Here is a 26,063-nt window from a genome sequence, read left to right as displayed (position 1 = left end):
ATGCACACACACCAGTAAGTGTTCTTTAGAGGAAAATTACACACCCTGAAACCTCTGACGTCACGCTATTCTTAAACCACCACTCTACCATCAACTATTTAAAAACCCCAGCCATGATGAAGCGGAAATGACCTCAGCTCCCCACGATCTCACTAAGTTGTACTCTCTGTGGAGCCCGCATCGATGTCTCAGGCTCCAGGATGGGGCGCTGACATCACTCCCGGTTAGTAATTCCTTCCTTTAAAAACCCAGTCTCAGCGCTGATGTGCAACCATGACAACCCAGCGTGAGTAAGCGTCCTCCCTCAGACTGAGACCGAGAGCCCAACTTCCATCAAGATTAAATGAGAAGGAGAGGCAGAGACAAAGGAAGAGTGTGGGTGGCACTGAGGGAGAAACGGTGCCGCTCCCGTGCCTGAGCCTTCTGCTCCTCGTTCTAGGTCATAGGCGAGTGTGCTTGTGACGCCACTTCCGCTGACGTAGCTGACGCTGACTTAGCTGACGTACCGTGTAGGCTGTGCTGCTCTCAGACCCGGTGTGTTATGTGGACCCATCTGCTCCCTCCACTCCTGACTCATTGCCATATCCACCCTGATCGATGATCATGCCCTTCTACTCGGAGATGAACAATTAACTTAAAACCTGAAGGCTGTGGTTGTTTTCCAGTAATCTACACCTCACTGCCCCCTCAACACCCTCTGTGCCACCTGCGCCCTCCAAGGAGTTCCCGGTGCCCAGGACTTCATTTTCCTCCACTCAAATTCCTTCTCCCTAAAGCTAGCCAAGGATGCTCACGATGTCGTCTAAGGTGCCCATCCGGCTCTAGTGGGGGCAGCCACGCTAGTTTGCCTTATTTTGTCCCTGTACTGGCTTAGCAGTAGCTGCCATGAGCTCCTGGGGTGAAGTTTATGTGACATACAGACCACAGCTCTGAGATTCAAAGCGTGTCTGCTTGCTAGTGCTCGGAAACAGTGGCCCTGTGAGGTCAGTGAGAAGCAGAGTGAAGAGAAACTGAAGAAGGGGTCCACACACAGCGTTTCCAGCTTGGCAAGCCCGGATCTAACGCAAAGATTATGGGTCACTTAATATTCTTTCCTTACTCTGTGGGTTTTCTGAATTTTGCTCGTCTTTGTGGGTTTGGATCCAGAGTATGTCTCCTAAATGCTCTAGTGTTGCAGGCTTGGTTATTAGCCTGTGGCTATCAAGAGGTGGTGGTCCACAAGAAGCTGAACCCTAGAGAGGGAAGTTACGCCAGTGGGGGGTGGATGACACTGGGGCCTGGGATCTCCCTCTCTGTTCTTCCCCTCCCTTCCTTTCCTCTCCTTTTCTTCCTGAATGTCATCAGATGAACAGCTGCACTCTCCCCTCCCCTTCTTCCCGTCGCCATCCTCCATGTCATGATCTGAATGCCTCTGTTCATGTATGTACACTGTGGTGTGATGTTCAGTCTGCTGTACACTGTGGTGTGATGTTCAGTCTGCTGTACACTGTGATGTTCAGTCTGCCGCAAGCCCAAACACAGTGGCACCTGTGGACCATGGACCGAAGCTGTGAGCCCAAGGAAACCTTTTCTCTTTCACCTCCATCCACCTCAGGGGCTTTGCCACAGAACTAGAAAGGTGGCATGTATGCTACCCATCAGATGCTTTACAAACTGCTAGCGAGCAGGTATGAACCCAGCAAACTGGCCTGAGCCCGGTCACTTCTCTGTGTAGCTGTGAAAGCGGGCGGCCGCTTACATTGCCTCCATGGTGCTAAAGTCCATAAATCATACAGAACGACACGTTTCCAGCAACCACACCGAGGGCTGTGCCTTGCCAAACATAACAAGGCCATTTGTCTTTGCCAGGACAGCTCCTGCCACGACTCATGCCTTTAAAACCCTAGCCTTCCTTTTCCATAGTCTGTCGGCCACCAACCTGCCAGCCTTGTAACTTGCACCGCTGGAGAACAAGCCGGCATCTCTCCTCAGCAGGCTGACCCTTCTTCTCGCCCAGAAGAACAGAAGCCAGCGGCTCGTATCTGTCAGGGAACAAGTACAAGAATAAGTGACAGTCAGAGATGATCAGATTCAACAGGGATGACTGACCACACCACTTCTCAGATTCTTGTATTCTATCTGGAAATCCCCAAATAGCTCATCCACTGGGCACATACCAGCCAAGAGGGAAACAACAATCTTCTGCAGAAAATTGTCCTTCATATGAGCCAGCTACATTGTTTTTCAACTTACATGTAGTTCTGTCATACAAAGATGAATACCATTTATTCATGCAAAATTGGAAGAGGATAAAAACTAATCTATTAGTTGCGATTTAGATATTTGGCTTGGCCTTACAAAAAGAAATCACTTTTTAAGAAATTCAAGCATCTATTCAATTACTACGCGAGGATACATTTAGTTTGCAGTAAAGAAATATTAAAAGAGTGACGATTCCTATTTCAAGGGAGGTAGGTCAGCCTTCTCCCCATATATGAGACACTGAGCATTTTAAATCCCCACTGGACATTCCTATTTTTAGAAATTATCTCTGAGTGTTCGAGTTCCACTCTCTAGATGAGACTCACGGTGATGGAATGGTTTCTATAGCTCTTTCAAACATTTCAAAATTACATTGGCCATTAAAATTTATCTAAATATTTTGTACTTACTCTATTTAATTGGGCACATAAGTAAAATGGCAACATAGGAAGGAGAATAACAGAAGAAAGGCCCAGAGCTTACACTGGGATCTCATTGCCCTCAAACTTGACGAATCTCATGACGCGCAGTTCCGCAAGCTTATGGAAGTTCAATACAGAAATTCAAATCACGTATGTTTAGTTAATTTTTGTACAATACTCCAGTGTTCCGTCTAAAACATGCCGCAGAAAAACAATAAGATTTACATTCCCTTAGCCGCTCAGTTTCAGGGTAGCGTGACCCAGCTGACACCTCCGTGTTGGACCTGTGGTTCCACAGCTCCGGCGAAGAGCTGAGGAAAAGAGATGATGAAGGATGAGCTGGTATGACTGCCGTGCCAGCTCTCTCCTGACATGGCTCAAGTGTATCAGAGACCTAGAAGCCTAACCCAGGCAGAGCAGAAAAGAGAGACCATGGTCCACAGAAGCTCAACAGTAGCTGTCCTGAGACTGAGCAGGGAGAAGGGTCCTTGGAGAAGAACTTGGTCTGCTGACCTCTGGGTGACTGGGACCCCTTTAACAGCCAAGCCGAATCTGTATCAGACGTAGATCAATCTGTGCCCCCAAGAAATTCCAGGCACACAACCGTGACATGAGATAACTCAGACCCCCTTTTATTCCCACGGATAATCCCCTCTTTGCATTTTGGAACTCTGTTAATTGTAACTAAGAATGCAATGGATATAACTTAAGAGTCTGAACTTAGTCTTAACAAGTCAGGACGGGTTCTTCTGACACTCAACACTGAATAGTCCTGACATCCCAGCAGAAGAGACAAAAAGTGTCCTCTGAGGCCATGCAGTGAGGACTGTGCTCCAGTGATTTGAAAAGCTGTGCCTTGGGCAGCTCGAGTGTCACCTATGAGTGTCTCTTGACGAGAAGACATGCTCACATGTCTCCCTGAGGCAGGTGGTGCACCTAAAGCTGTCATAGACCAGAGCACGGGTGCTGTCAGACAGGACTAGCAACCCTGCCTCTGCTCTGGGGTTCCCAGGCAGGTCACCTCTCTCTCCTGAAGGCCCTATGTACAAACCTTCATGTGCTCTCTATTGGAAGTCAACTGACTGTAAATGAGAGACGCTTCTTGCTGGTCTGCTCTTCTCATCTCCCTGGTCTGGGATGGGGGACTATTGTGACTTTACCCTGTATCGAGAATTGTGGTCCTAAGTTCCCTCGTCCAGGCTCAAGTAATCTATGAACAATTACAAATGACAGAAGAAGTGGGTGAGCATCTACAGCCCTCCCCCAGAAATGTGGAGGGGCCGAAGCGGCTGTAAGAAAGGAGGCAATAAGCCAGGCTCTTGAGAGGACTTCAAAAGGACACAGCCGGTGAGGATAAAGTGGCCTGCAGGTGACCAGTGGGACATGGTTTTGATGGAGCCTGTGATCAAGAGACCTGCAAAGGCAGCCAGCATATATGACCCTGCAAGCATCAGCAGACTGTGACGGAGAGGGGTTGAGCAAAGAGGAGGCCAAGAAACCGGCACAGGGTGGTGACTGGGTGCAGATGGGGGACTCTGGGAAGTCTAGTGAGTTCAGTGCACGAGACTCCCAGGGAAGTGTGGGGAGACTGTACATGTGAGACTCCCAGGAAATCACGGGGAGACTGCACATGTGAGACTCCCAGGAAATCACGGGGAGACTGTACATGTGAGACTCCCAGGGGAGCACGGGGAGACTGCACATCTGAGAGCAGAAGGGGATTCCAGCTGGGGTGTGGCCGGGGGCAGGGACAGTTATCACTGAAAGTTCCTCATCTCCCTGTTGCCAGAGGATTATCTGCGGCTGCTTCCTCCACTGCCACGACCCTCTGAAGATGGAACAGGGCAGGAATGGCCATTTGGAAACCGAGTCACTTCTTACAGTGCTCTGCATTTGGTGTCCCCTCGACCTCCCATCTGAAGATGTGTGGGCACTACCATGCATCCCCCCTTTCTCGTACAACGTGTCTCTGCCTGCCCTACAATCTTTCCTTCTGGATGCCCACTTCCCACTTCGCCTATCTCTAATAAGTGGGTTCCAAGGCTCCGACATCTCTCACTTGGGTTCTATGAGCCATCTTCATGTCGAGGAAAAGAGTGCAAATCTCTCTTCGACTCTCAGCACTCTGAGTGTGATGGAATCAAACCCACAGGAACCCAATGTCATACAGAATCCCAAGTGAAAAAGCCACACCACCCTGGGGTCACTTTGAGGCCTCTGCGTTGGAAGAGGGACAGGTCGAAGTGAAGGGCACGGAGAAAAGTCAATGACGTGTGAGGTCCTGGGAAGGAGCCATGACAATGAAGACTCAGGCGAGCTCTTCCCGATGCAGGGCAAGGCTCCTTTTACTTTAAAGGGGCAGCTCTGACACCCTATTTCACAGAGCTGGGGATCTGCTGTTTTCATTCAGATTAACATAGAGGCGTTAAAATAACAGCTTTCAAAGGAAATGAGGAGGCAGCAGAATGGTTTTCTTAGGGAAATATGAGCTAAGTAAATTAAGCTATCTTCTGTAACCCCCAGGAGTTCCTGTGAGTTTGCTTGCTGATTATTGACTTTTCCTTTTACTCTCAAAGAAAGTTCTGTTGTTAAAGTGAAAGTTCTGATTTCTTTCCCCCCCTTTTTTTTTGGCTCCTGAAACCCCTTAAAATTTTAATTATCTCGATAAATATTTATCGAGCATCTATCATGAACAAGCTATCCTGCTAGGAAACGTCTAGATCAGCTGTGTGTGTGTGTGTGTGTATGTGTGTGTGTGTGTGTGTGTGTGTGTGTGTGTAGGGCAGTTAGTGATCTGCGTTCTCTGCCTGTACTCAGCTGTAAAGCATGGCTTTCCTGGGTGAAGATGATGTTTCAGAAGAGAAGTGGTTTTTTGGTGTTTTTTTTTCCCTATCTCCAGAGCTTATGAAATGCGTCGCTTCATGGTCATTACGAACCAGGAAATAATGTTTGGGAAACACCAGCTCCTTTTCCAGCCCCATCCCAGGAACCAGATATGATAAAGGAAAAAGAAGCCCAGGAAAAGAAGAAAAACCATCCTTAGAAGTTACTGGAAGGCTGGCACCACAGGGCAGGGAGTAGCAAGCTGCTAGCTGGCTGTTCATACACTTGCCTCAAGACAGAATCACCTGAGAAAGGTGTCCCTCAGCTGATTCCCTGTAAGGCACGTGTGTGGAACACTGCAAATCAGATAGTGTGAGAGGCTCAGCCCACTGTGGGCTGAGCCATTGCTCGGTTTTATTAACCAGTGCTCTTTCATGGGCTCTGCTTCAGTTTCTGCTTCTGGTTTCCCGTCCTAACTTCCTTTGAGAGTAGACTATGATATGTAACTCTAAGCTGAAATAAGCCCCTTCCTCCCCAAGCTGCTTCTGGCCAGAGTCTGTATCACAGCAACAGAACGTAACTGATGTTGTAGAGAGAAGAATACAGCGACCTTGATCTGCAGTGCCCAGCCCTGTAGCCATTAGAACCTGCCAGTGTGGAGAACTGGCTGCAGGGTCTGGGGAACGGAGGGTTAAGGGTGAGATGGGGAAGGTGAAGGATGGAGTTCTACAGGCTCTGATACAAATAAAGCACAAAAGCCTGCAGGCTACACAGAGACGAAAGTTTGGGGTGCTCTTGTTTGTGAAGGCAAGAGAAATGATTGAAGCTTACACAGAGTTGACAGTCCTGGAAACCCTCAATGCCTATATTCCGCTCATTTTTCTGTACCTGCATTCTAGAAGCACTAGACTCCATTCCCTTGAGGACTTCCCCAGGGTCACAGCATGGCCTCTTCACACACACACACACACACACACACACACACACACACACACACACACACACACACGGTGTCCCACAGTTGGTGGTTCTGATTTAAGAAGACTGCACTTGGTTCCCTCTGTGGACTCGCCTGGATGTTGGCTTTGCTCCCGTGTTTTTGCTCGCAGTAAACACTACACAGGTGTGGAGGGCCATTTTCCAGCTCCTTTCCAGCCGTCACAGGGCTGAGCGCAGCTGCCTAGCAACAAGAGACCTGCCACGAACCCTGAAAACATCGAAGAGAAGGGTGGAAAAGGGCACGAGTGTGCTTGAATATTACCACGTGGAGGGTGGGGGTCAAATCGAGGGTCGGGGCTGGCATCAGTTAATTCTGTGCAAGGCAAAGGGTGTGAAAACACGGATCAAGTTGCAGAAGTGCCTCTCTCATGGAGCCCTGTGTGTCCTCTCCGTGTGTTTGTTCAGCCTTTCCTTCCCTTCACTTTGGAGAGGTTACCCCGCCTGCTCACTCTAGCTCAGCCTGATTCTTGGTGTGTGTGTGTGTGTGTGTGTGTGTGTGTGTGTGCTCACTGCATTCAGACACCTACACAAAGGCTTTCTGCAACCAGATGAATCAGTTTTCTTCGTGTCCTCCTTTTCATCCCGAGCTTCCTGTGGCCTCCTTTTGTCGTCAGTGACAGAAGCTCTCTGTGTTGCTTCTCATCCCAGGGCCCTACATACCCCCTTGTATTTACAGGAAGGGCAACAGAGATAAAATTCCCACTGCCTGGGAGATGCCTGATGTGTTTGGTCCTAAATTTGGCTGTGAGTTCACTTTTGTTTTACCTTGACTGGGACTCACCTGAGTCCTACCCAACCTCACCCTGGTGAGTGCAGGGCTCCAACAAGAAGAAAGACATGTACCAGAAGGCAGCAACACTTCTCCTTACACCTTGGAAGCAAGAGGTATCCTCAGATAGAAGCAGGGATGCATTGTTTCCTTTCTGTGAAAGTCTTTTGTAAACAGAAGTTTCTGTCTGGCCTTGGGCCACAGCCATTTGGTCCCAAAGAAACACACAGAGGCTTATATTAATTATAAACTGTTTGGCCTATTAGCTCAGGCTTATTATTAACTAGCTCTTACAACTTAAATTAATCCATAACTATTATCTGTTTTAGCCATGCGGCTTGGTACCTTTTCTCAATAAGACATTCGCATCTTGCTTCCTCTGCTTCTGGATGACGGCTGTGTCTCTGCCTTTCCTCTTCCCAGAATTCTCCTAGTTTGCTCACACCACCTATACTTCCTGCTTGTACTGGCCAATCAGTACAATTCAAAGTGAGAAATCTTTACAGTGTACAAAAGCATTATCCCACAGCAGTCTTTCCCAAGCACCTCCTGGCATGAGCATCTAGGAGTGGGGTTCAAGCAGAGGGCGTGGAATGTGTAAACAGGCTCTCCATAGGCAGGCTCTACCTACATCCATGGTTTGGAATAAGATGCTATTGGGGTCATTTGTGTCAAGGAACAAGTGAGAGATGAGCCAGCTTCTGATACCATCCATGGCCACAGAGTGTGAAGTGGGACCCAGAGACTGCCACAGTGGAGGCTTCTCTGCCCTCTATGTGATTCTCTGGAGTTGAAAAGGATCATAGAGGAAGAGATTGAGGAAGATAAGAAGAGATTGACAGAATGGCTGTAAAGACCAGGAACACTCTCAGGTGGCTGCAAAGCCATCCTGGGGCCTCTTCTGGGTCTTCACAATCTGAGGATACATTTAGAAAGGTGATACAACATTCTGGGAGAACCAACTGAATCTAGTGCCAGGGTCCTTTATCAATGTAGAGCCTGCTTATCAAGGAGGTTGGTGGAAGACAGAGCTCACACCTTTCCGCCTTGTGCTTGGAAGGACAGAGACAACCAACGTAGGGAGTAACATATAAACCAGGAATGTTAATGAGGCAGAAAGGGGCCAGAGCCACATTCCACACCTCCACGCATTTCCCTCCAACTCCAAATGAGAGATCAAAGCCATCGGCTTTCCCCACCCACTTGTGGCAAGAATGGCTCTTATCACTAAGCGTCCACCTGGTCACGTATGTTAGGCACTTCTCTGTTCAATGATCACATCTGCGATGAGGTGTGACCCCACTCACACCCCAATGTCAGAAGCCCAGGGGTTCGGGAGGCCTCTATGGAATACCAGAGGACCTGCCCTTCTCCAGAATGTTATGCAGTTCCCTTCAGTGTGCACTGCCAGGGAGGGGCCCATGCTCTTGTACAGGTGCGTTTGCTCGGGTACCGACCAGCAGTCTGCACACAAGTGTGGCATGAGTGTGCATGAGCTGCACACAGCCACATTCATTCTCATTTGCTCATGATTATGCCCAAATGTTGCTCTAAACCCCATGCACGGCAGGACAAGCTGCTTGGGCAACACAACTTTAACTCTATCCCATGTGTTCATGAACTTCATGGAATCGAACCCGGGGTCCCTCACATGCACACAAGGGAAGTGGAGAATAATGCTGCTTGATTTCAGATGCTGGGATAGGAGCGCCCTGATGCACACAGGAAACTGCTCTGGACCATCTGCCACCCGTTTCCATGACGACGTTGTTGAGATCTGAGTTGAAGCTGGTCTCACCCCTTTACCTTGGTTGTGTGATACAGCAACATTTGACTTATTTCAGAAATGAACGAAGGACAGGCTAAATGCCTCAGAGGGTAAAGGTGCTTGAGGCTAAGCCTCAAGACCCGAGTTCAATCCTCTGGACCCCCATAGAGGAAGGAGAGAACCAGTTCCTAGGAGTTCACTGATAAAAAACAACAACAACAACAAAAAGAAAAGAAAAAGAAAAGGAAGGAAGGGATGAAAATGAAACCAGATGAGGTATGTCACCAGGTTCGCGGAGCAGCTTTATAGCATGAAAGGCTTGTCTCAGCCAGGTTCGTCAATGTGCCCGAGGCAGCCCCACAGTACGGCTTATGGCCCTCCCACACCCCACTGGCCTTCTAGCATGGGAGTGTCTAATGCACGCCTCTCTCCAGGGCTGACTGTGTGGTGCTGCTGGAATAACGGTCTTTGTAGACATGGGTCTTGTTGCCTTGGAGTCAGCCCTGCTTTTCAGAGGACGCAGTGCACAGCCAGCTCTGTGCACTCAATATGATGGCTTTATTCCTTTATCCTCTGTGCAGTCTGTGCTTTGCTGCCTGAGCCAGAGCTTGTGTATCAGGTACAGGAACAGCCTGTCTAGCTGGGCTGAAAGGAACAGATGTTCTCTTGTTTAGGCCAAATGAGAGGCCTCTTGAAGCTATGCAGTTTAGATGCAATTACCCCATTCCTAAGGCAATTTGCTCCTTAATCTAATATTCACCAGGGCCACTCTGACCTGTTTCTGGGCAGGAACAGGAAGCTCACGCAGGTACATGGGCTCATCAGGGTGTTTGTTATTCTGCTGCTCTCCCCCGCTACAGAGGAGACAAGTATGCTCTTGAAAATGGCTGGAAAGTTTTGTGGCGATTGCAAGAATTGCACAATTTAAAGAAGCAGACAAGTGTCGCTAACACCTTCAGCGAGGAAACCGTTAGGAAGCTCAGGATGACGTGCCAATTTCCTACAGAGCGAGGCTGGCATGCAGATCAGATTGTCCTGTTTCAAAAGGGACAGCATCGGCACTGTGTCAGGGCTGAATCTGGACGGAGGCTTCTGCTGGGGAACTGGACTATGCTCATCATGGAAAGGACTGATTTTAAAAAGCATGCAGCAAATATTTACAAAGAAAAAAAAATCAACATTTATCTCATGAGGTATTAAGTACTAGGGAAACTGAATCTTCATATCTTAAAAGACAACTCTCATTAAAGAAATATAGTGATGATATTAGCGTGAACTGTGGGACCATTCAACTACCAATTTATTATTTTTGCCCCATGCAGCAGTAGTGAGAGATTTTTTCAGCCATATTAAGAATTTAAATCCTGGATATTTATACTTTGTGAGAAAATTGTGTATCAAACTGCCATTTAATACTTGGTTATTTATTCTTATGATTTGTAAATACTGGTCAGAAAGGAAGTTCTAAGGGACAAAAGTCAGGTGACATTTTAAATACCTTAGGGATGTAACTATATCATTATTCACAAAGAGGCACACATATCTGGAGGGAAGGTTTTTCTGTACATGTGTGTTTGTGAGCATGTGGCTGGTGTATGCTCATGTGTACACACGTGAGTGAAGACCATAGGACAACCAAAGAAATGTGCGCACATGTATATGAATACCATAGGACAACCAAAGAAATGTGCACACATGTATATGAATACCATAGGACAACCAAAGAAATGTGCACACATGTATATGAATACCATAGGACAACCAAAGAAATGTGCACACACGTCTACACATGTGGGTAAAGACAGAACAACCAGAGTCATTGGCTTTTTTCATGGCCCCAAATCTACAAACAAATTACTCTGTCTAGTCAGCAAGCCCAGGATCCTCCTGTCTCCACCTCTCCACGGCTTGGATTACTAATGTGTATCACACCCAGCATTTTAGAATATGGGTTCCGGATATGGAATTCAGGTCCTCGTGCTTGGGAGACAAGGCTTTAGACTGGTTGAGCTATTCCCCAGCCCTGAAATGGAAGTCTTAATCAAAGGAGGGAAACAAAACAAAACAAAACAAAACACCATGATTAAAATTGCTGCTAACTGGATCCTGGCAGAAATTAATATATAAAGGTCTTTGGATGCACAGAAACGTATCTCACCTCTTTGTCAAGCATAGAAGCCTACCCTGTTGCTTCTGTTCCTAGGGTATTTCTCTGAATAATTACTCCGAAGACTACTCCTTCTTAGGGTTACAAAATGCAGTGAACTCAGGAGCCCTGTCAGCTGAAAGCTGGGTCTCCACTGGGCCCTCTGGGAGTTAACAAATCCTGTGGAGGTGTGAGTCTTATTGCTTTTGACTAGTGTCTGCTTTCACCGCCATTTGCAGAGAACTGGAGATGTGGAAAGTTAACCAAGGTCAAGTAAGCCCTGTCCGCAGCAAATGCAGACGACATCTTCCCAGGGCAGGGCCAATAAATCCTGTTATCACCAAATAAAATCCTCTAAAAGTTCCATTTTTATTTGAACTGGCAGAGACATTTGACACATGTCCTCTTTGCGGAAATGGTAAGATGTGCTCCATTTCTGTGCCAGTCACGATTCTGTCCAGCTGAGATCACATCTTAGCAGAACTGCTTGTGGCAAGAGGGACCCAACAAGGGACGGGAGTGATTCTAAGTGGTGGTCAGACAGCATCCGGGTCCTCCTGTCTGAACACTCTCTAAGTGCCACAGACAACCTTCTGTTTTGTGCACACCACCCTTCATCACTACACCCCAGATCTATAGAGCAAGGAACTTTCTTAAGTCAAACTAGTTACAGCATTTCAGGGTCCCTCATCACATACAACTTGATGTTTCTGCCACCTGTGTCTCCTTCCGGATTACATGCCCCCCATTTCCATTTTCCCCACTCTTCTGCTTCATAAATTCTATACTCTCATAGGTATCACCCTCCTTTTTCCCTACTAGGGTACACGTTCATATTAGCCATGTTTCTTAACACCGCGACAAAATATCTGGACCAAACAAATGAGAGGACAAGGGACGCTGACTGATGTGTGACCTCGGAGGTTCAGTTCATGGTTGCTTGGCCCCGTAGACTTGGGCAGAATGTCACGGCAGCAGAAGTGTGTGGCAGAGAAGGTTCTTCACACAGTGGCAGCCAGGAAGCTGGGAGGTGGGATCCAGGAAGGAGGCGGGGCAAGACAAAGCCCACAAGGACATTCTCCAATGACCTACTTCCTCTAGCTAAGTTCCACCTCCTAGGATTTCCAGATCCTGCCAGAACCTTGTCACTCAACACGTGAGCCTTTAGGAGGACAGTCTGTATCCCAGCTGGGTCAGTGTGCTTCAGCCTCCGCATCCCTGAGTCTCCCTCAGAGTCTCACCTCAGCATCTGAACACACTCAAGGCTGAGGCAGTCACATATAAACTCATGGCTTATCTCACGCATGGGGGCACGCCAATCATGTCTCATACTTCTGAGAGATACTCTGAATGCCCGTGGGCATTCAGTTAGATCTCCCCAGGGCTCCTCAAAACCATCAAATCTCAAACCCCTGTTCTCCCCACACCCTGGTATTTGCTCCATTTATCACATCTGTCTTCTACCTTTTTCCCTACCTGGAAGCTGATTAGCCTTTCAAGTCTACATAACCTGTGAGTTTATGGCTGCTTCTTCCATATTGACAGCAGTATCAGCCATCCTTAGGAACAACATTCACACTAACTAATAACACATACAGCCATATTTAGGAACAATATCTATACTAATTAATAACACATAAAGCAATAATGGTAATTTCCACACTTTCAGGTCTTCAGAGGCCCTAGGAATAAGATTTAGGGCAAGAATAAAAGATCTTTAAGAAGGAAGTGAAGGGGAGTAATCTCTAAAGTATTACACTTTGCTTGTTTTTATTTATGATTGCTCATTCTCTGGATGGTAAACACTTTGGTGAGTTACATTAAGAAGGTGTATCTGCAGAGCCATTGGGAAGGCTTTGTGTGCTAGATGTCCTGGTTAGTTTTGTTGTCACCTTGACAAAAGTTAGAGCAATTTTGAGAGGAGAGATCCTCAGACTAAGAAAATGCTTCCGCCGCTGCCTGGTGGGCAAGCCTGTAGCGCATTTTCTTGATTAATGGTTGATGTGGGAAGGCACAGCTCATTGTGGATGGGCCTGGATGGCCAAGCCGTGGGAACCAAGCCAGCAGGAGTGATGCCCTGTGGCTTTGACTTCAGTTCCTATCCCAGATTCCTGCCTTGAGCCCTTGCCCAGATTTCCTTCCCCATGAATCGTGATATGCTAAGTACAAGATGAACTAATCCTTTCCCCCTCAAGTTGCTTTTGGTCATGGCATTGTATCCTAGAGATAGAAACCCTAACTAAAATGTGTGAGAATGACCAAGACACACCTATTTTTACAGTGCTCTCTGCGTGGAACCCATGAATCATTGCAAGTATGCCATTTTATACATTTCCCTGGCCACGGACATTGGACGCCACAGTGTATGACAAAGGTCAGAGGCATTTTGTTTTAATATTAATTTTATGAGCTTTATTGCTAACCTGATAAATATCTTGGAATTGCGGCAGGCTATTTTCCCTGTGAAGATTTCAGGGTAACACGTAAGAAACATTAGTGACTACCATGGCTTCCTTGGAGGTGTTGCCATGTTCCAGGAGAGGGTCCCACGCCCCTGCACATGCAGGCAGCACTGCGTGAGCTCCAGAATGTTTGCAAAATCACATGAAGTTGGGAGGGGAAAGCATTGGGGAGTGGGGCCAGGGCAGAGCTGGAGGGAAAAGACTGAGGGCTGACTTGTTCAAAGCATGTTACATGTTTCATACATGTATGAAATTCTCAAACTAATTTTTTAATAAAAGCACAGCCTACTATTTTATTTACTTATACATTCTGAAAACTCTTAAGATATTTTACCATCTTGGGATTCCCTAGGCTGAAGCAGCAGTATGCCATTAATAAGGGAAGGGAAGCGTCCCTTTTGTTAGATTCTATTATGAGCAAGGCAGGGGGCACAGTCTAGCCAAGGTACTCTGCTAGGGAGGTTGGGAAGAGACTCAGAATGCTCACAATTCTGTTTAGATTCTTGCATAGAAGGATACAGTTTTGAACATTTGGTGACCGAAACCCTCAACCCACATTTCTCCACAAATAGGTCACCAGTCACCGGCTTCCTGGACAATATCTAGGCTGCTTAATTTTAACGTAATTAATACCTGTGCAATTTTAAACAAATCCAGTGCTCGCCTCCACTTCCTATCCAAAGCCAATGTCTAGCATTGTCGCCTTATACAATACCAGCTGCTCTATGCTGACTTTTATACAGAGACATAAATCTGTTTAGAAAATGCTACTGTATATAATCTGAATAATCAGAGCAGTGTAGTGTGCCATTATCCACAGTTCATAAAAGTTACCTTAATACAAATGTCCAAACATAAGCTCCAATATACAGAGGACTTCTGGAAGAGTTGGTTACACAGTCCAGGACCAATGAACAGGTAACAATGTCCATTCAACAGGAACCAGACATCACAGGGATGGGTTAGCAGCCATGAAGATTAACCTCTGTACTAAGTAGCATCTCACTGTTGGGACCAAGCACTGAACAATAAGCAACTTGAGGAAATGAGGGCTTCTTTTGTTTTGGGGTTCAGAGGCGTGCTCTCCATCACGGTGGGAAAGTATGACAGCAGAGCCCACAGTGGCAGGTCACACTGCATCCACAGTAGACAGAAGAGAGAGTGAAGAATGACACACTTACCTGTCTTTCTCTTTTTCCCACTTTGTTTAGTCTAGAACCCTAGCCCACAGGAGGAGATACCTGTGTTCAGGGTGTCCACACTCCGTTCTGGAAATGCTCTCATAGATACCACCAAAAGGTGTATCTCCTGGATTACATCAAACCCAGCCAAGTTCACGGTCTCTATCTCCACACAACATATAACTAAAGAGCAAAGGCCAGGCAGTGTCCCTCAGGACAGTGGACACCAGTCCCTGAACCCAGTCATCTAAGGCAGAAAGCAAGGAAATCCGGCCCTAATGCTGCCCCTGCTTGCATCATGGGAGAGTTTCTACCCTTTCCTAAGTCTCTCCAAGGTAGAGAGATGGACATGGAAGGTGAGAATGCCCAAGGAGAAAGAGAGAGAGAGAGAGAGAGAGAGAGAGAGAGAGAGAGAGAGAGAGAGAGAGAGAGAGATCCCAGAGTGTCACCTCATGTCCTGAGCAGAAACCTATCAACAGAGGCATCTAAATGAGCTTCCCAAGTCCCACGAAGGATTATAGAAATAGCCGCCAAGACAGGGAGAACAATGCTGTTCTCATCAACCAGGAACCACAATTCCAGAGTGCCCAAGTCCTGAGTAGAGCAGTCACTGTTCTGTATGAGGAGAATGAAAGAGTACATCTTCCCTGACAGCTTCTCTCACTCTGTGTGACAATGCCAGTGATGGCCCGAGCACCCACAGGCTCCCGTGACAATGCCAGTCATGGCCCCAGCACCCACAGGCTCGTGTTTGAAAATTTGTTCCACTTGCTGGTGCTATTTTGTAAGCACTGTGACCGTTAAGGGGTTGGGACCTAACTGAAGGAAGTGGGTTCTAGGCACCATGTCTGAGGGCTTGGGGCCTATCCCTACTTCCAGACCCTGAAGTCTTCGCTTCCTGTTCCAGTAAGAAGTGAGGAGGTGAGTCTCCCGGCAGCATGCTAGCCTTGCTGGGGGACTGCTGCCCACATTTCCCATCATGCTGGATGGCGGTGCCCCTGTAACCGCGAGCCAAAACAAATCCTTCCTGCCTCCAGCTGCTTCTTGTCAGGTACTGGTCACCATGACTAGAAAAGTTAACTAACAGAAAGTGAAAAAGAAAAGCTCCAAATGATAACCTGTTTAATTGTATACTTCCTTAACTAAACTATACAAGACCTGGAGAGATAGAACAGAATCAACCTCCTCCCCACCCCCAAAATCTTAGCATCTAAAAGCCTGTTCCAAATGCACATCCCTGAAAAGAAAACCAAACCAAACCAAAACATTTAAACCTCTGAGAAAATTATCCACTAATACCAACCCAGAACTGACACAGATAAGGAAATTCCTAAGTTAGGAGACACTGCAAGGAACAGAAACCACAATAAAAATATGAAGAATTAATAAAAAGTCTGTCTTGAGCTTATACAAATGAAAACTCTAAAAACTGGAAGCAGGAAAAAGAAACCATAGATTGCTTTAGTTCAGAAATGGTTAGTCTTTTTGAAGATTGTCATGGACACTAGGGAAAGAAGGAACCCAAAGAAGACAGTGAGAACTCTAGGGGCTTGAGGAGAGCAGCACGTGAGGTCATGCGTGCACTGTAACCTTTAACGAGAGTGTAGAGGAGAGGAAAGGAAAAAAAAGTATTGATAAGATTGCTTTGAATTTGTAAGACCCCAAACATCAAAGATCTGAAAAAGCAAACATGTGGGACCCAGGGAGAACTCCACTCAAAGGCATCACGAGCAAGTTGCTCAAATAAATAGAGAAAACATCTTCAAAGCGCTCAGAACTGAAAGGCATGTTGTGTCCAGAAGAGTGGAGTCACGGAGCACAGGCTATTCTCTTCTTGGGAAAAGGCAAGGGTGAACATGAACACCTTAAAAATGAGAGAAGAAAAATGTCAACTTTAAGTGGCTAATTTTGTAAAACATCTATTTGAACTGAAGAGGAGGCTGAACAACTAGCGCCAGCTGTGCCCCAGTGATGCCGCGTCCATGAAGGGTCTCCTACCACCACAACCTACTGAGCTCCTGGAGAGGAATGTGAGCAAGGGAACCATGAGGCTCTGGCCAATCTCTGGAACTCTGGCTCGGCTTTGCTGTGGCATGACTGCTCTAAGAAACACTCATACAAATAAGTAAATAAACACGATACAGGATGCCAACACCTGCAGCTTGAAGGTCAGCCCATGAGTTCTCACCCTGTCTCACCAGGGACTTCCTGTCTCCAGGTCTGCCTGTCTTGCCCTCCAGCCTGCAGGCTGGGGTTTCCCGCTCCTTTCCTAGCCTGCATCTGTGTGTTGCAGGTTGAGAAGAAAAGAAAACATCAGTGTTCCAGGCCCCAGCCTGTATGACCACTGCTTCTGTGGGAGGGAAGGTTCCACTCTCGGACAGGGCTCAACATCTACTTTCTGAAGGTTGTGTGTGACAGTCCCACACCAGGGCACAGCAGTTGTGGGTCCTGATCCTTGAGCCTGAAGCAGAGACTTCCTGGGAGCATTTACTCTAGTGTCTACACCGGGTCATTGCTGCTCAGATCGTTGGACACAGGATACTGGGTCAATGACGAACTGACCCTCAACTCTGGGCTGTTTAACCAAACAGGAAGAAATCTGCCTTGGCTACTTAGGTTGAAACAGAAGAAAGGATCAACATTGCTAGCCAGACACCCACCTCATGATGGAAGACACAGAGCTAAACAAACCCACAGGAAGCAGGAAAGAGATATTGAAGTCTGAGAGGTTAATGGCATGGCTTTGAACAGTTATTTGACAGGAAACAATAGAGATAATATCAAGGTCTGTTTCTTGGAATAAATGCACACATGGATGGCAAAGAAGTAAAACAGGCCACACTGACGCGGATATTTAGAAGCTGCCTGGCTGAAGCATTATGACTTTTCCTTCAGGCTCACAGGGACCCAAAGGCAGAGCGAGGGCCTGGCAACTCTGTCTTCGCTGCATGGTAAGGACTGTTGGAGCAATTGTCTCATGAGAACCAGCTTGTCCCCTTGACCAATAGGGACGTCCTCGGACACTGTACAGGACTGGAGCTGAGACAGTGGCCAGCCACACCATGCCTTGATAAAAATGGCTTCACAATGCTTGTACATCAGCCCTTTGCACACTTCCTCTTCTGTTTTAAACCAAACTTCATGTCAGGCACCAGAAAGGTAATGCGAGGTCACTAGGTTGCTCCCATTTGATCCTCTTTCCAATGTCCTCTGTGTGTTGGGGTGCCAGTCAACCCAGTTTATTGGGGTTTCTTCCCTAAATGGCTCAATTCCCACATCAGGCATAAAATACAGGGTATCACCACACACCCTACAGACAGGAAAAGGATGGTAAGGGGAGATTCTGGGTAAAAAGAACACATGACAACACGGTTAAGAGATTAGTTCCTCAGAAATCACAAACCCAGGCATTGTGGTTTATTCCTTCAATCCCGGCATTGGGAACTACAGGCAGGAGGATCGTCCCGTGTCCTACCCTAAGCCAAGAAGCTGCACCTGATAGTGGTTGATAGAGGCCCAGCCAAGGTTTTCTTCAGCTGAGTGATGCTAGCCGTATCAGCTGCAGGGCAAAACCATGAACAGGCGTAATTGGCCAACATAAATCAGACTCCCATTTTTTTGGTGTGTGTATGTATATAATTTTCTTTTGTTTGTTTTCTTAAAAGATTGAAAGAATAAAACACAAATAAGTTGGGTAGGTAGGGAGGTGGGGGAAGATGTGGGATGAATTGGGGGAGGATAAAAAATATGATAAAATATAAAAACATGAACTTCTCAAAAAGACAAGCAGAAACACACACACAGATATGAAATTCCCCCCACAGATTTGTCTACAAGCAATCTGATGGAGGCCATTTCTCAACTGAAGTTGAGAAACAAAACCCTTTTTCAGTTTTTTTTTGTGTGTCAAGTTGACAAAACCCAGATAGCACAAAAACTACAAACGACCAAAATAACCATGAAGAAACAGCTTGAAATACAAGAATAAACTGAATTCATACTGAATGACCTTCCAGATAAATCTGCAGGTCTGAACAACTTCAGTAGCAAATTCTTCCAAACATTTAAGAAGAATTAGCACACACTATTTTCTCCAACACTTAAACAACACACAGTGTTTTCTCTAACCCTGAAGATAGGACACTTTGTTGGAGGAACTACTTGACAGAGAAATAACCAACACAAATAGACCATCAGAAAACTCACAACTTTACTGGTTAATGAACCCAATACATTAGGCAAGATGTTGGAACAAAAAGTTCAGCAAAGAACATAGCGGACAATGAGGACTACTGAGAACTCAAGAACAATGGCAATGGGTTTTTGATCCTACAGCACGTACTGGCTTTGGGGGAGCCTAGGCAGTTTGGATGCTCACCTTACTAGACCTGGATGGAGGTGGGTGGTCCTTAGACTTCCCACAGGTCAGGGAACCCTGATTGCTCTTCGGGCTGATGAGGGAGGGGGACTTGATCGGGGGAGGGGGAGGGATATGGGAGGCGGTGGCGGGGAGGAGGCAGAAATCTTTAATAAATAAATAAATTAAAAAAATAAAAAACAAAACTATGATATAAAAAAAAAGTTCAGCAAAGACACGTGGATGGTAATTGAGTCCATGGCAGATGTGAAATGACCTTAGAGATTAGGGAAATACAAAGTAAGTCACAAGACAATAGTGTGTCCCTTAGTATATCCAGATGAAGACAAACTCATCTTTTTGGCTGCTAGAAGCTGCCCATATAGTTGGAAGAGCAAAATTCTTTGTCTTTTGTCTCCTAATAAGAACAAGTTGGAATGGGAAAAGACCCTTTCCTAAGACAGAGATCTAATGTTGGGCTGTACAAGTTAACCACGCCCAGCAAGCAGGCACCAGATACCTGGAGAGCATAGAGGAGACCTACTTTAGTGGGGTGACATTATCCTAAGGGCTGAGTGAAAACAGGAGGAGAGCTGAGTGCCAGCAGTCACCTCTGTGCCTCCTGACCCCAGACAAAAGGTGACCAGCTGCCACACATGCCCACTTCTGTGTCTTCCCTGTGACTACGGACCACAGCCCCAGGACAGCCAAATAAATCCTTGCTCCCATACGCTGTCTTTGTTAGGTATTTGGTCACAGCAATGAGAAAAATAATCCACACATTTGGGATGTTATTGAGAGTGTTTCTTTATGGGAACCATACCCAAAGCATGATCAGAGATTAGAAGTGAACACGCAGCTATGTGTCGTCATGCTCTGAGATGTGTAATTCAAGGGTGGGAACGCATTTACTGTAAGGATGCTGGTTTGACAGTGGCGTATGTTTGGTTTGGAAAAGGATTATTCTAGATGTGTGCCTGCCCCAAACACAACTCAATGGATTCATTTTTTTTCTATGTGATTTTTTAAAAGATTCTTCTTGGTAATTTAATAAATGTTAGACTTGAAACAAAATGCAGGTTATAATTAATGAAAACAACTCAGCAAAGGCATGATTTTGTCTTCCTGTATTGTTAGATCACGACTTTACCTCTGAGCAATCAATGGCATATTCTCTTCTCTCGTCTTGCGAGGGCCTCATCGAAGTTCCTTCAAAATAAAGCAGACGACTTTCATCCACGCTTCCTGTAATGGGTGAGGCTTGCGAGTGGGACTTAAATATCGAGTGTCATGAGTGTCACATCAGGAAAAGGTCACACTGGTCCTCTCCCCAGCCGCTCACTGTGTATCGCTGCCACCATTTCCTACTGATTCCTCCCTCCCTCTATGCAGTCTTCATTTCCAGGGCTCTCCTTAGTAAGGTGCATCTTCCTATAAATGCCATTGTTTTGACTATATTAAAAGTTCCTTTATAGCTTAAGTTATTAAATGTTTGATTGTTGTAGATTCAAGTTCTACATAGGTCTGAATAATTTAGTCATACACGGGAGATCTTTAAATAAAGACAAAAGTTTACAAATACAATAATTTTATCTTGAAACAATATGCTTGTGTAAGACTGTGGATTTCTTGACAAGAACACAAAGTACTTCTATTCTAAAATTAAATACTCCTAAAAGTGGGTGGTATTCATTTCTATAATATAAATATTTACCAACTGAGCTGTCACGGAAGTAAGATTTTTGGCTTAAGAGGTGGGGACTCTCAGGAGAAGAGCAGAGCGTTCTGCATTTTGTGTGTTTCCTGTAAAGTGGGCCAGGTCTACTTGCATCTTTTCTAACTTAAAAATAGCTTTTACATAAACATGAGATCAATACAATTGTCTCTTGTGATGTGATGGTTTTATTGTTGAAAATATTTTAGCTGCACAACTAATCTCTAACTTCACAGCATTGAGAGAATGTATTTAGTTCACTAAGCATATCAAAAACCCATGAAAGAAACAGAAAATACAGCCCCCCTTTCCATATAATAAAGAAGTATGAATTCATCATGTTTAGTTACTACTTGAGCAGAAATCAGCCTCAGAGAATGGGTTCAGGGTATTTGCTTGAAAATGGGAATATTGCTAAATAAACTGCAGCCACGATAGCCAGGAACGTTCATCCAATGAATGTTACAGAAAAAAGGTTAGGACCAAAGCAAGAGCTGTAAGCTGCTCAGGCAATAATGAGTGTGTCGTCATTAGGAACTCTGCTGTGCGGTATCAGTAAGTATTGAGTTTGAAACACAGATACAGAGCTCACAAGAAAACGGTGTAGAAAATTACATCAGGTTCTTAAGTGTAGTCCATGCCACAGGGATTTGCTGTTAACCATCTGGTGACGGAATCGAGTGGCCTTTTCCTTCTGGGAATGGGAAGAATCTAGTGGAGACATAAGATGAGACCTCAGCCCCTACACTTGGCCAAGATGCCGAGCCCCACGCAGACTGAGTCAAAGACAAACAGGAAGGGGAACTCAGAGACAAGAACTCAGGCACCCAATAACCAGGCTTGGGATTTCAGTTCCTTTGGGATGGAGTATCTCTGCCCTTTTTAAAGCATATTAGTCTTTGAATTGTTAAACATAGGAGATTTCTGGGAGACTACATTTTCTTGTCAGAACCCCTCTTTCCTCTCATTTTAACATTTGCATTTATTTGAGGTGCAGAGTCCCTAATGAACTACATCAGGTGTCTCTGGAGAAGGTTGAAGAGGAATGACAGGTGTTTACAGCCTTGAGATTAATTCAGTGATGAACTGTTGACCACTCAAGGACTAGAGTGCAAAACCAACATTGTTTTTCCATTTTCCCAGAAGCCCTGGACTACTCAGGATGGATGGAGGGTAACTAGAAGATTACTATTATTTAGAACAAAACACACAGCAATTACATTTATTTATTTCCTTTGTGAGTGTATATGTGTGCCCTGTATGTGTTGTACACACGGAAGTGTGGGTGCACTTGCCTGTGCACGCATGCGTGAAGGTCAGAGGTCAATTTCGGGCACCTTTCTCCACTGTTCCTCACCTTTTACTTTCAGATAAATTCTTTTGATGACTGAGAATTCATAGCTCCTCTAGAGTGGCTTGTCAGTGAGTCCTGGATCTCTCCATGTTTTCCCTCTTTCCATAGAACAGGGGTTACAGATATGTTTCCACACCCAGCTTTTAATGTGGGTGCTGTAGATCCAAACCTGTTCTTATGTTTTTACAGAAGGCACCTCACCCACCGAACCATCTCTCCAGCAAAGTACTGCCAAGGCAACTTCAAATCAATGGCTTCCTTTGATTATTATGTTTCTGGCTGTACCAGGGACTGAGCCTGGGGCCTAGGCTATGCTAGGCAACTTCTCTAATGCTGAGCTTCAGCTCTGGCCTTAAGGACAATTAGTACTTACATAATACTGATTATCTACATACTATCAATATTTATATACCGTCAATAATGAAGGATTCCTTTGTGGAACACAGTGACCATGACCACAAGGCTACAGCTCGTGGTGACTCTAAGTCACAATGACTTTCTGACTCACTAAGAGTCTGGACAAGGTAAGAGTGAATGAATTAGTGATGAAGAAATGAACGATGAATAAATGAGTGAGCACTGTCCCAGCGGGGTGATAAAACTTGAAAGAGTGGAAGTTGGGGTCAGCGCCAGGCTGTGAGAGTGAGCATTGAAGGCACTCAGCACGGGCTCAGCTACAGCTCGGCGGCAGATCATCTGCAGGGCAAGCCAAAGCCTGACTCCAGCTCCGCAAAACAAGCAGCCACCATCACTGATCACCATCTATATATACTTTATAAAGGCACACACACACATATTATACTATATATATATATATATATATATATATATATATATATACACATACATACACTTTATGAAGGGGGCATACACATACCACATATATACTATATATATACTTTATAAAGGGACACACACACCACACATATATTATACTATATATATACTTTATAAAGGGGAATACACACACATATATATTTTATAATATATAAATATATTATAAATAGACACTTTCCACAATTCTGTCTGGCAATTTGGGGTTAGCTGCCTTAGGCCAGGTTCACACTTCCTGCCTGTGTCAGGGTACTGAACACCCACTCTACTGTTTCCTTCCACACAGCCTGTGCCATAGCTGAGCAGGCCACACGGCTTTTGAGTCTTCAGTGCCTACCGCTGGGGCCTCCAGAGACAAGCTCTGCAGACTGTTGAAGCAGAGTATAGAGGAGCTGCTGCCCCACAGTCCACCGAGCAGCGACCTGAGTTATAAATAAAGACACACTCAATGAGGCTTACGTCGAATGACTTTCCAACTGTTACATAAGCTTCTCTCTTGGTTTATATCTCATCAAAGAAATTAAAGGTCTCCTTATTCCTAATTACACTAAATCTTACATAAGTACAACAGATTTGGAAAAACGAATACAGTCAGATTTGGCAAAACTGCCTTGTAAGAAAATGTATCATCGGCCAATCAAAACTTTCAGAAGCTTTAATACCCCCTGACCTTATAAATCTCATTTCTATTAAAGAGGTGTTGAAAGGGGCTGGCATCTTCAGCCTGCCACAAGGACACTTTGAGATGGTTGGCTAGCTGTCGCCCTTGGCTTTGAATCCCATCGACTCATGTTTTCTCTCAGTCCTGTCCCCACACCCTATTCACCATCGCGGCTGTTTCCTTTACAGCGTGGCCTTCCATCAGCCCATGTGGCTTAGATGAGCTGAATGATTCGGGCTCTTCCCAGGCGGGATTTCTCCCAGTGCTGATCTGAAAACACAGTTCTGAGTACTCCCCAGGCCAAGCTGAACACAGTCATCCCGGGGCTCTTGCCGGACAAATCTTTCTGTCGTTTCCAAAGACAGTCATCTCGTTAAGCATCAGCCTCTCTCTTCAGTGTCAGTGTCTTCCACTCACATAAACCACCCCTTCCAGGAGCCTGCTACCCCACCACCTGGACTCATACTCCAAAAGATTCTGATCCCAGAAGAGGACAGAAACCGAGAAGAAGGAAGAGAAGAGAGAAAAGGATGTCACAGTACACTATAAAATGATGTGGAACACAGCATCAGCAGCAGGCAGAGTATTAAATAAATCACTGAGAAAAATGGCCAGGCCAGACAAGGTAAGTTCCTTAAAGACTTCTCAAAATTCTCTCTCTCTCTCTCTCTCTCTCTCTCTCTCTCTCTCTCTCTCTCTCTCTCCTCTGTGTTTGTTTGTTTGTGTGTGTGTGTTTTTCCATGTTCTTTTGGGTATATATGAGTATGTGAGTGTGTAGGTCAGAGGTCATCCTTGGATGTCATTCCCCAGGAAACATTTGAGACAGCTTCTCACTAAACCCCACGTTCTCTAAGTGGGCTAGTTACATTAGCTGTCAAACACCAGGAATCTGCATGTCTCTCCCTCCCCAGCTCCCCAGAGCAGGGACACAGCATGGCCTACTGTTCCCAGCTCTTTTCCTTGGGTTCTGGGGTTGAACTCAGGTTCTCATGTTTGCATGGCTCTTTTAGGGAGGTGGAGTGACCTTTGATAATTCCTTCCTCCTCCTCTACAATTTCATCAGCACTTGGTGGTATGATGTTTTCTGACATATGGTGGGAACTGTATAAACTGGAAAGCGAAGAAAATCATGTCAGTTCACATGAGGTCTAGCTGTGGAGGGTTTTCCTTTATTCTGTATTCCTCCCCTCTCCCTTAAAAGGGCATAGCAGCTTGTCCCAACGTGGCCACATCAGTTGCTCCTATTCTACTGGCTGCAACCATTGTGCCTCACAGAATAGAAGGAGATGTTTAATTGTTTTTTCTTGTCCCTTGGGAGCTTTTTACCAAGGTAAGATATGTGGGCTACTCGGCCAGAGAGACTGCCCATAGTGGGACAACAAGGTGTGGAATATTCCTTTACACTGTGTGAACATATGTCTCTGTGATTGGGTTAATAAAGAGGCCGACTGGCCAATAGCTGGACAGGATAAGGTTAGGCGGGAGAACCAGACTAAGGACCCTGGGAAGAAGGGCGGAGTCCGAGGAGTTCACCAGAGGACACAGGAGATACAAGATGAAAGAGACATAACACTACATGGGAGTTTGTAGATTAAGGAACATGGGTTTTTGGTTTTTGACAGTTAGGGTAAGTTGGTTGTGAGCAGAAAAGAAATATTTTATGCCACAAGAAGAATACAAGAAGGTCCGCTTTGCACAGGAAAGATATAAGCTGCTATCTGGAATTTTACCAGCAAATGTTTTCTATTAAATTCTACCTCCAGGATTTAGTTTTTATAGCGGCATTTCCTTGCCTGGGGTCATTCCAGGGTGCGGGTGAGCTTTTGAATATGCATGGGATATTGCATCAAGGCAGCTCACTGACAGCAGGGTTCTGATTGCATTTTCGTCAAGTTCCACCGAGATTGGTAATCTCTCTGTAGATCAATGTTTTTGTCAAATTCAGAGAGATGGTGACACACTTCTATTGAAATAAGTTAATAATGCCATTTGTGCGTAGCTACTGAAAACAAAGACGAGAAAATTACATCCCTTTCAGATAAGAAAATGTTAAAAGGAATACACAGATTAACTCATAAAGATGTTCCACACCCAAACTCTTTATTTATGAGAAATGCAAAAGTATTGTTATTATTCTTACTATGCAGAATTTTTACTCTAAATTGAGCATCAGTTAATTGCCTATGCCATGTCTTGCCTGAAGACATTTATTTATTAGTGTGTGTGTTAGGAATTGAACCTGGAGCCTTACTCATGCTAGGCAAACACCATTAAGTTATGTGTCTGGATCCTGAAGATATTTATTTAGTGTATACAAAGCTTGTCAATAAGA

At 45.5% G+C, this 26,063-nt stretch overlaps 1 protein-coding gene across 2 annotated transcripts in view; it reads right to left on the bottom strand.

Moving 5' to 3' along the window:
* Nucleotides 1-26,063, bottom strand: part of Myo16 (myosin XVI) — a 418,849-nt gene that overhangs the window by 88,916 nt on the left and 303,870 nt on the right. For both annotated transcript variants that reach the window (XM_075986134.1, XM_075986133.1), the window contains exon 28: nucleotides 1,919-2,021. In XM_075986134.1, coding sequence (XP_075842249.1) covers nucleotides 1,919-2,021 — 103 coding nt within the window. The remainder of the gene's footprint in view (nucleotides 1-1,918; nucleotides 2,022-26,063) is intronic.

The sequence above is a fragment of the Microtus pennsylvanicus genome, chromosome 9 (assembly GCF_037038515.1).
Source record: "Microtus pennsylvanicus isolate mMicPen1 chromosome 9, mMicPen1.hap1, whole genome shotgun sequence".
NCBI classification, from domain to species: Eukaryota; Metazoa; Chordata; class Mammalia; order Rodentia; family Cricetidae; genus Microtus; species Microtus pennsylvanicus.
The sequence above is the reverse complement of the archived record's forward strand: the minus strand, read 5'-3'. Positions and strand labels throughout refer to the sequence as shown.